At 46.9% G+C, this 16,987-nt stretch overlaps 1 protein-coding gene across 3 annotated transcripts; it reads left to right on the top strand.

Moving 5' to 3' along the window:
* Positions 1–3,223: 3,223 nt before the first annotated feature.
* LOC123395992 lies at positions 3,224–5,211 on the top strand. Of its 3 annotated transcripts, XM_045091016.1 has the most exons (4): positions 3,234–3,604; positions 3,693–4,171; positions 4,510–4,580; positions 4,883–5,211. In XM_045091016.1, exons 2-4 carry the CDS (start codon positions 3,728–3,730, stop codon positions 4,920–4,922), a joined length of 555 nt encoding a protein of 184 aa, XP_044946951.1. In that variant the 5' UTR covers positions 3,234–3,604; positions 3,693–3,727; the 3' UTR covers positions 4,923–5,211. The 3 variants fall into 3 exon arrangements, with proteins under 3 accessions (XP_044946952.1, XP_044946950.1, XP_044946951.1); XM_045091017.1 differs by lacking the exon at positions 3,693–4,171 and having other exon boundaries at positions 3,224–3,604; XM_045091015.1 differs by having other exon boundaries at positions 3,231–4,171.
* The last annotated feature ends 11,776 nt before the right edge of the window (positions 5,212–16,987 follow it).

Below are 16,987 nucleotides of genomic sequence, written 5' to 3'. Positions count from 1 at the left end.
ATTATGGACAATCTAACATATATGGGTCACTAGGGTGTGTGTGGTAGGAAATAAATGGGAAGAGGAAAAGTGTTAGTAGTTACTTTCTCCGTTCTTAAATTTTTGTTAAGATTTCACCATAGATTAATAAGGATGTCTATCGACATATTTTAGTGTGTGTTGAGTATCGTGTTTAGTTAGGAGACATAAGATAGACCAGAAATTATTCTGGCTTGTCTTGTACTTCAATTTGATCATGTACTTCTATATATATGCCCACGAGGCTCAAGCAAACAAACTATTATACCATCTCTCTCTTCCTTTTAACATGGTATATGCCGCAAGTTTCAAGACCTAGTCGCCGCCAATCGCTTCCGCCTCGCGTGCCGCCCCCAGGGCGGTCGGCCTCCATAACCGCCGCTGGGGGCCGCATCGCCCGTGCCTAGGGTTCGTCTGCACGTCTTGTTGACCGGCTTTCCTATAGAGTTTTTTTCCGGATCTCTTGATCCGGGTTTTTCTCTGTTCTGCCGGTCCCTTTGATCAACGTCTTCTTTTTTGATTTTCTGATCTAAGATCGGTTTGCGTCGCCCTCCACCGTCGTCGACTACCGCGCCTCTACTCCGACATCAGGGTGACACAACCTTTTCACCAAACCAACAACCTCACGCGATGCGGGGGCCCCTCACGGCCGTTTATTGTGCGTGTGCTCACCTATCGCCCTGCACCGGCCGTTGCCGCCCTTCATCGACCAGGACTGCTTCATCACCACCCGTCTTCACCGTCGCCTTGCATGGTCGCGCACCGGCTGCCTCGTGCCGGCTGCGCTCTCGCAGGCTTGGGCCGCCTCGGGCTAGTTGCCGGTTCTGGCCGCTTCGGCCTCGCCGCCTGCCTCGGACCGGCTGCTAGCTGGCGGCCGTGTCGGCCTCGCCGGCTGCCTCGCGCCAGCTGCATCGTCGGAATCCTCAGGCCGGCTCCGGTTGCGATCGTCATCGGCCGCATGAGGTCGGCTGTCGGCTCTGACCGCGACCGTTGTCGCCGGCCTCTACTCGGATGGTGCCACCCTGCCTCCACCGAGCGACATCCCCGACATCGCGCGTGATCAGATTGATCACCCACCCGTCCACGATCCACCTCATCTACGCCGTGCGACCAATCTCGCCCGTTGGTTGCACGCGCCTTCGCAGGTCCCGTGAAGACTGTCGCGAGTAAAGCGCGCCCCTCCACCGATTGAGCACCGGGCTCCTGCTGCATCGCCCCGTCGGGCCGTAGCGCCACTGCCCCATGGTTCTCCTTGCGGCTGCACCGACCCGTGAGCCATCGCTACTCCGCCCCTTCGGGCAGTAGTGCGGCGGCACATGGTCCCCCCGCCGCCCGAGGCCATCCCCGTGGCTGCACCGACCCGCGCACCGCCACTACGCTGCCCCGTCGGGCCATCACGTCGCAGCATGCAGTCTGCGCTGCCGCCCCGAGGTCTTCCCGCCGTCGCCCCAACCCGCGCGTTGCTGCTTCATCGCCCCTTCGGGCCGTAGCGCTGCAGCGCGCGGTCCACCCTTTCGTCTCCGCGCGTCGACTTCGTGTGGTATGTGTCGCGCCATCTCCTTCAGCTCGGGAACGCGAGTGTCCATGCTAGTCTTCGTCACACTGTCAGGTTCTTTCTCGCCTACTTCGGGCAGCGCTGCCGCGTTCCTAACCAGCCGCCGCCGCCGCTCTCCTTTGGCGCCACTCCAGCTCGCTCACCTGAGCCGCGTCGCCCATCCACCCCCTTCATCTTCGTCCAGCACCAGCTCATCGCCAGCGTCGCCGTCGTCTTTTCCGACCACTTCATCTACTCCGACCACCGCGAGTAACGTCGGCCTCCGTCGATTTGTGCCGCAACCGTCGTCGAGTCCTTCTCTGCTAGCCTCCTCGACATGGCGTACCAGCTTGTGTAGGTCCCCGTCAGTGCATGCCCGATGCTGACAACACCGATGCGTGCCTTCATCCCCGGTGTGTCCCCAGGCCTGGTAAGCATGGAGCGACGCATCGTCAACATCGACTTCGTCCATCTACGCATGCGCGGTGCTGGCAACACCGATGTATGCCTTCGTCCATGATGTGTCCCCGGGCGTGGCAAATTCGGGGCGACGCGTCTCAACTACGTCTTCTTTCCGTCGCACCACTACTTCGACACCATTGTGACCATGACTAACTCGGCGCCTCCTTGTGCCCGCGGCTCCACGATGACTTCCTCGACATCAGCTACCACGACTCGACAATTGACCACGACGTTCTTCGAACGGCTACCTCAACCACGGCTACACCATCCTACGCTCTCGGCTACCTCGACATCGGTACAAAGGGTTACCGCTTTGCATGAGCAACCTAGTTGGTTTCCACTCCAGCCACAACTTCCGCGATGCATCGACAGTTACGACTAGGGGGGAGGACCGTCCGCTTACCTTCAGATTCTTTTTCAGTCTCACCATCTGTGTCACTACCATTGTGACTGGAGGGGGATGTTGAGTATCGTGTTTAGCTAGAAAACATAAGATAGACTAGGAATTATTCTGGCTTGTCTTGTATTTCAAGTTGATCATGTACTCCTATATACTCCATCCGTTCCAAAATAAGTGTCGCAAATTTATAACTAAACTAGTATAATTTTTATACTAAGTGAGCGTTACTTATTTTAGGACACAGGGGGTATATGTCTACGACGCTCAAACAATATAACAACTATTCCATCATCTCTCTCTTCCTTCTAACAATATGTAGATTTATTCATTTTGCTTATATGTACGGTCCGTGGCGGAATTTTTGAAAGAACATATATTTAGGAACGGAAGGGAGTAATACATATGTTGGCCACGGATAATGTTCGTTGTACATGGTAGAAATAAAAAATCAAACATATCCTGATGGATTTTCTTCCTTATAGCTCGTCCATACGACTATACGAGTGGACTGGACTTCTCCGTGTTTCCCAGCTGCTCGCGCTGTCGCGTACGCGTTAAGATTTGTCTCATCCACCAGGCCACGCATGTGGACTGGCATGACAGCAAAACTACCAGGCTCCTACGGTCCGTCTGCTCCCCACGCACCCCACCGTCCATCCGCCTGCTCCACCGGTGGCGTGGATTGCCACGTTCAGCCTTTTTATGAAGTAGTCCATCCTAGAGGTTATTTCTGAAATAATAAGTAAGTAACAATACTAAAGCGGCAGCCGTTTGATTTTTCCTGTTTCTTTGGACCTTTTTCTTTACTCTTCATGGCTATTTAGCGCTGTCTGGTTTTGGCAAAGGCTTAGGTGGTCTTTTGACCTCTACGTGTCAGTTTTCTATCCAACCACCGAGTAGAATTCTTTTAGACCTTCTGGCTTTCCAGTTTCACTACACGCAGACCTCCTCATTTAAGAGAACACACGCACACATCTAAAAAATTGCATATCCTTTCTCCTGCACCGCCGCCGCCGCTCCTCACAGTCCGTCCAATGACGACCACTCCTGGACCACCACATTCGGTTCCCCGCTGCTCTGATGTATTGATTTCCAGTGTCGTCGGGGCCCGCGCCGACCTCCCGTTCACCGCCCGTGCCGCCAAAGTCGCCTCCATCCCCGTGCCGCCTCCCTCCTCCGCTTTGAACCCGGTGAGCCGAGCCGCCCTGCCACGAGGAGCTCTAGATTCTAGGCAGCCCCTTCCCCTGATGGGTCATTGTCCATACGATGGTCTGGCAGGTCCATATCGCGCGTCAAGTTCTGTCGCATGGGGAATGGCACAAGGTGCGTCGATGGCCTGTCAGGTCCATATCGTGCGTCAAGTTCTGTCGCGTGGGGAATGGCACGGGATGCGTCGATGGCCTTTCAGGTCCATATCGTGCGTCAAGTTCTGTCGCGTGGGGAATGGCACGCGGTGCGTCGATGGCCTGCCAGGTCCATATCGTGCGTCAAGTTCTGTCCCGTGGGGAATGGCACGGGGTGCGTCGATGGCCTGCCAGGTCCATATCGTGCGTCAAGTTCTGTCGCGTGGGGTATGGCACGGGGTGTGTCGATGGCCTGCCAGGCCCATATCGTGCGTCAAGTTCTGTCCCGTGGGGAATGGCACGGGGTGCGTCGATGGCCTGCCAGGTCCATATCGTGTGTCAAGTTCTGTCGCGTGGGGAATGGCACGGGGAGCGTCGCTAGCAGTATGTACATCCGGTGGCCACGGGGGTATGGTAAGTCACTCCAATCACCTCAAAAGATGCTCCACCGGTGAGGCAAAATCCCTTTGTTACTCCACCAAAATTGTTCTTTGATTGATATGTGGACAACTGCTTCTTGCTTCGATCTATACACAATTTCTTGGGAAGGATGCAGGGATGTACAATACATGATGTGCTTAATTAGTTCGAGTTTTTCCTCTCAATTTTTGTTCTTTTCGGGTAAAATTCCAAGGTTTCCTTGTGTGGTCTCAATGAATTTTTTAAAATTCAGACCAGGTTTGATCAAACCGATGATTTGTTGTTCCTTATTGTTAGTGGTAAAGGTTGGTCTCATGTTGTTTATTTTGCAGCTTAGGGAACTTCTTTTGCAGGACAGAAATTTGCAGTGGATAAAGAGGTTAGGATTGAGGTACATAAAAAGGTGAGACCTGAAAAATCACTTAATTGGTTAGCGACCTATTGTCTGTATTTTTTATGAGTAACTGTGTTTTGTTGAAAGTTGTTGGTTCGCAACAAGTTTGATTAGTATGACAACTTTATAAGCTAATGAGGTGGAGCAGATCGATTGACCGGTCTCTATGCTAACCTGGTTACGCCCCTGTAACTAATTCATAACTAATGCCATGCTATTCGATATTGGCACCCCTTTTTTTATTCTCTTATAATTCTTCTTTTGTTGAATGTAAGCTGACCAATAACTATCTCCCTATTGGTTGCTTATAGGACTAGTAGATACTTCATCAGTCAGCATGCCGGCCTCTAGCTGATCCACGATGGTGCTGGGCTTACCATTAGAAGAGGTTCTCTTGGGCTGCTCTCCTAGGCGCCAAAACTCTTGGAGTTGTCTGACCTCATCATCGAAACTTTGAGCACGTATGATTCTAAAAGCAAAACGAAGTTTTAGAAGCTATTGGGGCATATTCTCTCATAACTTTGCAACCTATTACCGATGCTTCTAGAAATGGCTGTTGTAGGAATTTCCTATTATGTTTTTGAAGGATTAAAACTGTAGTTCTCTTTCACCATGGATAATATCAAGAAAATAAACCACATATAGTGTTTAATTCGAGGTTTACAGGTTCTCTATTACCGCATGTTATCAACATACCACCATCCATGATCCAAGGTTAAATTTATGGGGTATCACAATATTCAGTTTTTTTGGGTATACTTCCTTTGAATTCTTAACGAAATGTAATAAATACCAATGACCAAGTACTTTTATCTCAAATATAAATGAGGCCTGCCACGGGCGCGGCATGCGCCGAGCATTTTAGGCGCTAGTATCCATAGAGCTGGCGGGGCTGGCTACTGGCCGCGCGAGGGCGTGGATTCAAAATTGGGTCGAAGCGGCTGGTTTGTGTCGGGATGGGGAGGCAGTGACCCATGGTTCACGGCTTCACGCGTCGCCCAATGGATGTTGCATACATAGTTATTGAGAAAAGTCTCCAATTAGGTATCTCCAACGTTCATGTTGGAAATATGCTCTAGAGGCAATGATAAATAGTTATTATTATATTTCTTTTTACAAGATAATCGTTTATTATCCATGCTATAATTGTATTGAATGAAAACATAGATACATGTGTGGATACATAGACAAAACAATGTCCCTAGCAAGCCTCTAGTTGGCTAGCCAGTTGATCAAGGATAGTCAAGGTTTCTGGCTATGTGCAAGCGTTGTCACTTGATAACTGGATCACATCATTAGGAGAATCATGTGATGGACTAGACCCAAACTATGAACGTAGCATATTGGTTGTGTCATTTTATTGCTATTGTTTTTTACGTGTCAAGTATTTATTCCTATGACCATGAGATCATATAACTCACCGGCACCGGAGGAATACCTTGTGTGTATCAAACGTCGCAACGTAACTGGGTGACTATAAATGTACTCTACAGGTATCTCCGAAGGTGTCCGTTGACTTAATATGGATCGAGACTGGGATTTGTCACTCCGTGTGACAGAGAGGTATCTTGGGGCCCACTTGGTAATACAACATCACACACAAGCCTTGCAAGCAATGTGACTAAGTGTAAGTCACGAGATCTTGTATTACGGAACGAGTAAAGAGACTTACCGGTAACGAGATTGAAATAGGTATGCGGATACCGACGATCGAATCTCGGGCAAGTAACATACGAAGGACAAAGGGAATGACATACGGGATTATATGAATCCTTGGCACTGAGCTTCAACCGATAAGATCTTCGGAGAATATGTAGGATCCAGTATGGGCGTCCAGGTCCCACTACTGGATATTGACCGAGGAGTGTCTCGGGTCATGTCTACATAGTTCTCGAACCCGTAGGGTGTGCAAACTTAAGGTTCGATGATGTTTTAGTATAGTTATTAAGTTATATGTGTGGTTACCGAATGTTGTTCGTGTTGGGGAACGTCGCATGGGAAAAAAAAATTCCTACGCGCACGAAGACCTATCATGGTGATGTCCATCTACGAGAGGGGATTTCCGATCTACGTACCCTTGTAGATCGCACAACAGAAGCGTTAAGAAATGCGGTTGATGTAGTGGAACGTCCTCACCTCCCTCAATTCGCCCCGCGAACCGTCCCACGAACCGTCCCGCGATCCGTCCCACGATCCGCTTCGATCTAGTGCCGAACAGACAGCACCTCCGCGTTCAGCACACGTACAGCTCGACGATGATCTCGGCCTTCTTGATCCAGCAAGAGAGACGGAGAGGTAGATGAGTTCTCCGGCAGCGTGACGGCGCTCCGGAGGTTGGTGGTGATCTAATCTCAGCAGGGCTCCGCCCGAGCTCCGCAGAAACGCGATCTAGAGGTAAAACCATGGAGGTATGTTGTCGGGCTGCCGTGGCAAAAGTTGTCTCAAATCAGCCCTAAAACCCCACTATATATAGGAGGGAGGGAGGGAGGAGGCAGCCTCAAAACCTAAAGGTTTGGCCGAAATTGGAGGTGGAGGAGTCCTACTCCAATCCTACTTGGAGTAGGATTCCACCTTCCCACTTGGAAACTCTTTCCACCTTGTGTTTTTTCCTTCTCAAACCTTATGGGCCTTAGTGGGAGCTTATTCCAGCCCACTAGGGTCTGGTTTATCTCTTCCCATAGCCCATGAGACCCCTTGGGGCGTGACACCCCTCCTGATGGTCCCTGGCACCCCTCCCGGCACTCCCAGTACACTACCGATGAGCCCGAAACTTTTCCGGTAATGCACGAAAACCTTCCGGTAATCAAATGAGATCATCCTATATATCAATCTTCGTTTCCAGACCATTCCGGAAACCCTCGTGACGTCTGCGATCTCATCCGGGACTCCGAACAACATTCGGTAACCAACCATATAACTCAAATACGCATAAAACAACGTCGAACCTTAAAGTGTGCAAACCCTGCGGTTTCGAGAACTATGTAGACATGACCCGAGAGACTCCTCGGTCAATATCCAATAGCGGGACCTGGATGCCCATATTGGATCCTACATATTCTACGAAGATCTTATCCTTTGAACCTCAGTGCCAAGGATTCATATAATCCCATATGTCATTCCCTTTGTCCTTCGGTATGTGACTTGCCTGAGATTCGATCGTCAGTATCCGCATACCTATTTCAATCTCGTTTACCGACAAGTCTCTTTACTTGTTCCGTAATACAAGATCCCGCAACTTACACTAAGTCACAATGCTTGCAAGGCTTGTGTGTGATGTTCTATTATCGAGTGGGCCCCGAGATACCTCTCCGTCACACGGAGTGACAAATCCCAGTCTCGATCCATACTAACTCAACGAACACCTTCGGAGATACCTGTAGAGCATCTTTATAGTCACCCAGTTACGTTGTGACGTTTGATACACACAAAGCATTCCTCCGGTGTTAGTGAGTTATATGATCTCATGGTCATAGGAACAAATACTTGACACGCAGAAAACAGTAGCAACAAAATGACACGATCAACATGCTACGTCTATTAGTTTGGGTCTAGTCCATCACATGATTCTCCTAATGATGTGATCCCGTTATCAAGTAACAATACTTGCCTATGGCCAGGAAACCTTGACCATCTTTGATCAACGAGCTAGTCAACTAGAGGCTTACTAGGGACAGTGTTTTGTCTATGTATCCACACAAGTATTGTGTTTCCAATCAATACATGTATAGCATGGATAATAAACGATTATCATGAACAAAGAAATTTAATAATAACTAATTATTATTGCCTCTAGGGCATATTTCGAACAGTCTCCCACTTGCACTAGAGTCAATAATCTAGTTCACATCACCATGTGATTTCAACGAATCCAACACCCATATAGTTCTGGGGTCTGATCACGTCTTGCTCGTGAGAGAGGTTTTAGTCAACGGTTCTGAAACTCTCAGATCCATGCGTTCGTTACAAATCTTTATGTCATCTTATAGATGCTGCTACTACGTGCTATTCGGAAATACTCCAAATATCTACTCTACTATACGAATCCGTTTCACTACTCATAGTTATTCGGATTAGTGTCAAAGCTTGCATCGACGTAACCTTTTACGACGAACTTTTTAACCACCTCCATAATCGAGAAAAATTCCTTAGTCCATTAGTTACTAAGGATAAATTTTGACCGCTGCTAGTGATTCAATCATGGATCACTCTCTGTACCTCTCAACAAACTTTGAGTCAAGGCACACATCAGGTGCGGTACCCAGCATGGCATACTTCAGTTTCTACGGCCAAGGCATAGAACACGACCTTCGTCTATTCTCTTTATTCTGCCGGGGTCGGGTTTTGAGTCTTACTCAAATTCACACCTCACAACGCAACCAAGAACTCCTTCTTTGCTGATCTATTTTGAACTCCTTCAAAAACTTGTCAAGGCATGCATCTTGTTGAAACTTTTATTACGCGCTTTCGATCTACCTCCATAAATCTTTGATGCTCAACGTTCAAGTAGCGCAATCCAGGTATTCCTTTGAAAACTCCTTTCAAACAACCTTGTATGCTTTACAGAAATTCTACATTACTTCTGATCCACAATATGTCAACCACGTATACTTATCAGAAATTCTATAGTGCTCCCACTCACTTCTTTGGAAATACAAGTTTCTCATAAACCTTGTACAAACCCAAAATCTTTGATCATCTCATCAAAGTGTATATTCCAACTCCGAGATGCTTGCACTAGTCCATTGAAGGATCGCTGGAGCTTGCATACTTGCTAGTACCTTTAGGATCGACAAAACCTCCTGGTTGTATCACATACAATGTTTGCTCAAGGAAACCGTCGAGGAAACAATGTTTTGACATCCTATGTGCAATATTTCATAAATAATGCAGCAACTACTAACATAATTCTAACAGACTTTTAGCATCGCTACGAGTGAGAAAGTCTCATCATAGTCAACTGTTTGATCTTGTCGGATACATCTTTGCGACAAGTCGAGCTTTTCTTAATAGTGACTTATCACCATCATCGTCTGTCGTCCTTTTAAAGATCCATCTTTACTCAACAGTCCTATGACCATCAAGTAGTTCTTCCAAAGTCTACACTGTGTTTTCATACATGGATCCTCTCTCGGATTTCATGGCTTCCAGCCATTTGTCGGAATCCGGGCCCACCGTGGCTTTCTCCATAACTCGTAGGTTCACTGTTGCTCAACAACATGACCTCCAAGATAGGGTTACCGTACCACTCTGCAGTAGTACGCGACCTTGTCAACCTACGAGGCTTATAGTAACTTGATCCGATGCTCGATGATCACCATCACCAGCTTTCACTTCAATTGGTGTAGGCACCACAGGAACAACTTCCTGCGCCCTGCTACGCACTGGTTGAAGTGATGGTTCAATAACCTCATCAAGTTCTACCACCCTCCCACTCAATTTTTTTCGAGAGAAACCTTTCCTCGAGAAAGGATCCGTTTCTAGAAACAAACACTTTGCTTTCGGATCTGAGATAGGAGATGTACCCAACTGTTTTGGATATCCCGTGAAGATGCATTTTTCCTCTTTGGGTTCGAGCTTATCAGACTGAAACTTTTTCACATAAGTGTCGAAGCCCCAAACTTTCAAGAAACGACAGTTTAGATTTCTCTAAACCTCAGTCTATACTGTGTCATCTCAATGGAAATACGCGGTGCCCTATTTAAAGTGAATGCGGTTGTCTCTAATGCATAACCCATAAACGATAGTGGTAATTCGATAAGAGACATCATAGCATGCACCATACCAAATAGTGCGTGGCTATGATGTTCAGACACATCATCACACTATGATGTTCCAGGTGGCATGAACTGCGAAACAATTTCCACATTATCTTAACTGCGTGCCAAAACTCGTAACTCAGATATTCATTTCTATGATCATATCGTAGACAGTTTATCCTCTTGTTACGACGAACTTCACTCCTGAAACATAATTGAACCTTTCAATATTTCAGACTTGTGATTCATTAAGTAAATACTCTTGTATCTGCTCAAATCGTCATTGAAGTAAGAACATAATGATATCCACTGCGTGCCTCAGCACCTATTGGACTGCATACATCAAAATGTATCACTTCCAACAAGTTACTATCCTGTTTCATCTCAATGAAAACAAGGCCTTGCTCATGTGGTATGATTTGCATGTCACTAGTGATTCAAAATCAAGTGAGTATAAAGATCCATCAGCATGGAGCCTCTTCATGCAATTTATACCAACATGACTCAAGCAGCAGTGCCACAAGTAAGTGGTACTATCATCATTACCTCATATCTTTTGGCACCAATATCATGAACATGTGTAACACTACGATCGAGACTCAATAAACCATTGAAGGTGATAATTCAAGCAAATAGAGTAACCATTATTCTCTTTAAATGAATAATCGTATTGCAATAAACACGATCCAATCATGTTCATGCTTAACGCAAGCACCAAATAACAATTATTTAGGTTTAACACCAATCCCGATGGTAGAGGGAGTGTGCGACATTTGATCATATCAACCTTGGAAACACTTCCAACACGTATCGTCACCTCGCCTTTAGCTAGTCTCCGTTTATGCCGTAGCTTTCATTTCATGTTACTAATCACTTAGCAACCGAACCGGTATCCAATACCCTCGTGCTACTAGGAGTACTAGTAAAGTACACATCAACATCATGTATATCAAATATACTTCTTTCGACTTTTGCCAGCCTTCTTATCTACCAAGTATCTAGAGTTGCTCCGCCTCAGTGATCGTTCCCCTCATAGCAGAAGCACTTAGTCACGGGCTTGGGTTTAATCTGGGGTCTCTTCATTAGTGCAACAACTGCTTTGTCGTTTCACGAAGTATCCCTTCTAGCCCTTGCCTTTCTCGAAAATTAGTGGTTTTACTAACCATCAACTATTGATGCTCCTTCTTGATTTCTACTCTTGCAGTGTCAAACATCGCGAATCGCTCAAGGATCATTGTATCTATCCTTGACATGTTATAGTTCATCACGAAGCTCTCACAGCTTGGTGGTCGTGACTTTGGAGAACCATCACTATCTTATCTGGAAGATCAACTCCCACTTGATTCAAGCGATTGTCGTACTCAGATAATCTCAGCACACGCTCAATGATTGAGCTTTTCTCCTTTACTTCGTGGACAAAGAATCTTGTCGGAGGTCTCATACCTCTTAACAAGGGCACAAGCATGAAATCACAATTTCATCTCTTTTGAACATCTCTCATGTTCCGTGACGTTTCAAAACGTCTTCGGCGCCTTGATTCTAAGCCTTTAAGTATTTTGTACTGAACTATCGTGTAGTCATCAGAAACGTGTATGTCGGATGTTCACAACATCTACAGACGACGCTCGAGGTGCAGCACACCGAGTGGTGCATTAAGGACATAAGCCTTCTGCGCAGCAAGGAGGACAATCCTCGGTTTTACAGACTCAGTCTGCAAAGTTTGCTACTATAAACTTTCAACTAAATTTTCTCTAGGAACATATAAAAAAAAGTAGAGCTATAGCGCAAGCTACATCGTAATTCGCAAAGACCATTAGACTATGTTCATGACAATTAGTTCAATTAATCATATTACTTAAGAACTCCCACTCAAAAAGTACATCTCTCTAGTCATTTGAGTGGTACATGATCCAAATCCACTATCTCAAGTCCGATCATCACGTGAGTCGAGAATAGTTTCAGTGGTAAGCATCTCTATGCTGATCATATCAACTATACGATTCATGCTCGACCTTTCGGTCTCATGTGTTCCGAGGCCATGTCTGCACATGCTAGGCTCGTCAAGTTTAACCCGAGTGTTCCGCGTGTGCAACTGTTTTGCACCCGTTGTATGTGAACGTTGAGTCTATCACATCCGATCATCACTTGGTGTCTCGAAACGAAGAACTGTCGCAACGGTGCACAGTCGGGGAGAACACAATTTCGTCTTGAAATTTTAGTGAGAGATCACCTCATAATGCTACCGTCGTTCTAAGCAAGATAAGGTGCATAAAGGATTAACATCACATGCAATTCATACGTGACATGATATGGCCATCATCATGTGCTTCTTGATCTCCATCACCAAAGCACCGACACGATCTTCTTGTCACCGGCGTCACACCATGATCTCCATCAACGTGTCGCCATCGGGGTTGTCGTGCTACTCATGCTATTACTACTAAAGCTACGTCCTAGCAATATAGTAAACGCATCTGCAAGCTCAAACGTTAGTTTAAAGACAACCCTATGGCTCCTGCCGGTTGACGTACCATCGAGGTGCAAGTCGATATTAACTATTACAACATGATCATCTCATACATACAATATATCACATCACATCGTTGGCCATATCACATCACAAGCATACCCTGCAAAAACAAGTTAGACGTCCTCTAATTGTTGTTGCATGTTTTACGTGGTGACCATGGGTATCTAGTAGGATCGCATGTTACTTACGCAAACACCACAACGGAGATATATGAATTTCTATTTAACCTCATCCAAGGACCTCCTCGGTCAAATCTGATTCCACTAAAGTTGGAGAAACCGACACTCGCCAGTCATCTTTAAGCAACGGAGTTACTCGTAGCGATGAAACCAGTCTCTCGTAAGCGTACGAGTAATGTCGGTCCGAGCCGCTTCGATCCAACAATACCGCGGAATCAAGAAAAGACTAAGGAGGGCAGCAAAACGCACATCACCGCCCACAAAAACTTTTGTGTTCTACTCGAGAAGACATCTACGCACGAACATAACTCATGATGCCACTGTTGGGGAACGTCGCATGGGAAACAAAATTTTTCCTACGCGCACGAAGACCTATCATGGTGATGTCCATCTACGAGAGGGGATTTCCGATCTACGTACCCTTGTAGATGGCACAGGAGAAGCGTTAAGAAATGCGGATGATGTAGTGGAACGTCCTCACATCCCTCGATCCGCCCCGCGAACCGTCCCACGAACCGTCCCGCGATCTGTCCCACGATCCGCTTCGATCTAGTGCCGGACGGACGGCACCTCCGCGTTCAGCACACGTACAGCTCGACGATGACCTCGGCCTTCTTGATCCAGCAAGAGAGACGGTGAGGTAGATGAGTTCTCCGGCAGCGTGATGGCGCTCCTGAGGTTGGTGCTGATCTAATCTCAGCAGGGCTCCGCCCGAGCTCCCCAGAAACACGATCTAGAGGTAAAACCGTGGAGGTATGTTGTCGGGCTGCCATGGCAAAAGTTGTCTCAAATCAGCCCTAAAACCCCACTATATATAGGAGGGAGGGAGGGGAGGAGGCAGCCTCAAAACCTAAAGGTTTGGTCGAAATTGGAGGTGGAGGAGTCCTACTCCAATCCTACTTGGAGTAGGATTCCACCTTCCCACTTGGAAACTCTTTCCACCTTGTGTTTTTTCCTTCTCAAACCTTATGGGCCTTAGTGAGAACTTATTCCAGCCCACTAGGGTCTGGTTCATCTCTTACCATAGCCCATGAGACCCCTTGGGGCGTGACACCCCTCCTGATGGTCCCAGGCACCCCTCCCGGCACTCCCAGTACACTACCGATGAGCCTGAAACTTTTCCGGTAATGCACGAAAACCTTCCGGTAACCAAATGAGGTCATCCTATATATCAATCTTCGTTTCCGGACCATTCCGGAAACCCTCATGACGTCTGCGATCTCATCCGGGACTCCGAACAACATTCAGTAACCAACCATATAACTCAAATACGCATAAAACAACGTCGAACCTTAAGTGTGCAGACCCTGCGGGTTCGAGAACTATGTAGACATGACCCGAGAGACTCCTCGGTCAATATCCAATAGTGGGACCTGGATGCCCATATTGGATCCTACATATTCTACGAAGATCTTATCCTTTGAACCTCACTGCCAAGGATTCATATAATCCCGTATGTCATTCCCTTTGTCCTTCGGTATGTTACTTTCCTGGGATTCGATCGTCAGTATACGCATACCTATTTCAATCTCGTTTACCGACAAGTCTCTTTACTCGTTCCGTAATACAAGATCCCGCAACTTACACTAAGTCACAATGCTTGCAAGGCTTGTGTGTGATGTTGTATTACCGAGTGGGCCCCGAGATACCTCTCCGTCACACGGGGTGACAAATCCCAGTCTCGATCCATACTAACTCAACGAACACCTTCGGAGATACCTGTAGAGCATCTTTATAGTCACCCAGTTACGTTGCGACGTTTGATACACACAAAGCATTCCTCCGGTGTTAGTGAGTTATATGATCTCATGGTCATAGGAACAAATACTTGACACGCAGAAAACAGTAGCAACAAAATGACACGATCAACATGCTACGTCTATTAGTTCTGGTCTAGTCCATCACATGATTCTCCTAATGATGTGATCCCGTTATCAAGTAACAACACTTGCCTATGGCCAGGAAACCTTGACCATCTTTGATAAACGAGCTAGTCAACTAGAGGCTTACTAGGGACAGTGTTTTGTCTATGTATCCACACAAGTATTGTGTTTCCAATCAATGCAATTATAGCATGGATAATAAACGATTGTCATGAACAAAGAAATATAATAATAACAAATTATTATTTCCTCTAGGGCATATTTCCAACAGTTCGGAGTCCCGGATGAGATCACAGATGTCACGAGGGTTTCCGGAATGGTCCAGAAACGAAGATTGATATATAGGATGGTTTCATTTGGTCACCGGAAAGTTTTGGGCAATTTCCGGTAGTGTACCGGGAGTGACGAATGGGTTCCGGGTGTTTACCGGGAGGGGCCCACCCACCCGGGAGTGAGCCCAAGGGCCTAGGGTGGCGCACCAAGTCCTTGTTGGGCTGGTGGAGTTAGCCCAAGAGGGCTATGGCGCCACATAAGAAAATACCAAAAGAAAAGAAGAAAAAAGGGAAAGCGGGAGGTGGGAAGGAAGAGGAGGACTCCCCCTTTCCAAACCGAATTGGAGGAGTCCTCCTCCTCCTGGCGGCCGGCGCACCTTGAGGCCCTTGTGCCTCAAGGCTAGCCCTCCCCCTCCTCCTATATATAGTGGTGGTTTAGGGCTTTTTGAGACACAACTTTTGCCACGCGCAACTCAAGGCTATTCCACACAGTTTTACCACTTGATCTGATTTCTGCGGAGCTCGGGCGGAGCCCTGCACGAGTAGATCATCACCACCAGTGGAGCACCGTCACGCTGCCGGAGAACTCATCTACTTCTCCGTCTTGCTTGCTGGATCAAGAAGGCCGAGATCATCGTCGAGTTGTACGTGTGCTGAACGCGGAGGTGCCGTCCGTTCGACGCTAGATCGGAACGGATCGTGGGATGGATCACGAGACGGTTCGTGGGACGGATCGTGGGACGGTTCGGGGGACGGATCGTGAAGACATTCCACTACATCAACCGCGTTTCTTAACACTTCCCACTGAGCGATCTACAAGGGTACGTAGATCTAATCTGCTCTCGTAGATGGACATCACCATGATAGGTCTTCGTGTGCGTAGGATTTTTTTTGTTTCCCATGCAACATTCCCCGATAGTGGTATCAGAGTTAGGTTCATGCGTAGATGTTATCTCGAGTAGAACACAACAGGTTTTGTGGACGGTGATGTTCGATTTGCTGCCCTCCTTAGACTTTTCTCGATTCAGCGGTATTGTTGGATTGAAGCGGTCCGGACCGACATAACTCGTACGCTTACGAGAGACTGGTTTCATCGATTGACATGCAACCTCGTTGCATAAAGATGACTGGCGGGTGCCTGTTTCTTCTACTTTAATTGAATTGGTTTTGACCGAGGCGGTCCTTGGAGAGGTTAAATAGCAATTTGCACATCTCCGTTGTGGTTTTTGCGTAAGTAAGATGCGATCATACTAGATACCCATAGCAGCCATGTAAAACATGCAACAACAAATTAGAGGACGTTTAACTTGTTTTTGCAGGGTATGCTTGTGATATGATATGGCCAATGATGTGATGTGATATATTGGATGTATGAGATGATCATGTTATAATAGTTAATATCGACTTGCACGTCGATGCTACGGCAATCGACAGAAGCCATAGGGTTGTCTTTAAGTTAACGTTTGTGTTTGCAGATGCGTTTACTATATTTCTAGGTCGTAGCTTTAGTAGTAATAGCATAGATAGCACGACAACCTCAATGGCGACACGTTGATGGAGATCATGATGACGGAGATCATGGTGTCGTGCCGGTGACAAGAAGATCGTGCCGATGCTTGAGTGATGGAGATCAAGAAGCACAAGATGATGGCCATATCATGTCACTTATGAATTGCATGTGATGTTAATCCTTTTATGCACCTTATTTTGCTTAGAATGATGGTAGCATTATAAGGTGATCTCTCACTAAAATTTCAAGATTAAATTGTGTTCTCCCCCACTGTGCACCGTTGCGA

This window comes from Hordeum vulgare, chromosome 5H (assembly GCF_904849725.1).
Source record: "Hordeum vulgare subsp. vulgare chromosome 5H, MorexV3_pseudomolecules_assembly, whole genome shotgun sequence".
Taxonomy (NCBI): Eukaryota; Viridiplantae; Streptophyta; class Magnoliopsida; order Poales; family Poaceae; genus Hordeum; species Hordeum vulgare.
The sequence above is the reverse complement of the archived record's forward strand: the minus strand, read 5'-3'. Positions and strand labels throughout refer to the sequence as shown.

Excerpts from the sequence above, each read along its gene's own strand:
- LOC123395992 (XM_045091015.1), top strand. The coding sequence starts at position 3,449 with ATGACGACCACTCCTGGACCACCACATTCGGTTCCCCGCTGCTCTGAT. Across the intron at positions 4,172-4,509 it reads CCGGTGGCCACGGGGGTATG|CTTAGGGAACTTCTTTTGCA; the intron begins GTAAGTCACTCC and ends TTTATTTTGCAG. Across the intron at positions 4,581-4,882 it reads GGATTGAGGTACATAAAAAG|GACTAGTAGATACTTCATCA; the intron begins GTGAGACCTGAA and ends GGTTGCTTATAG.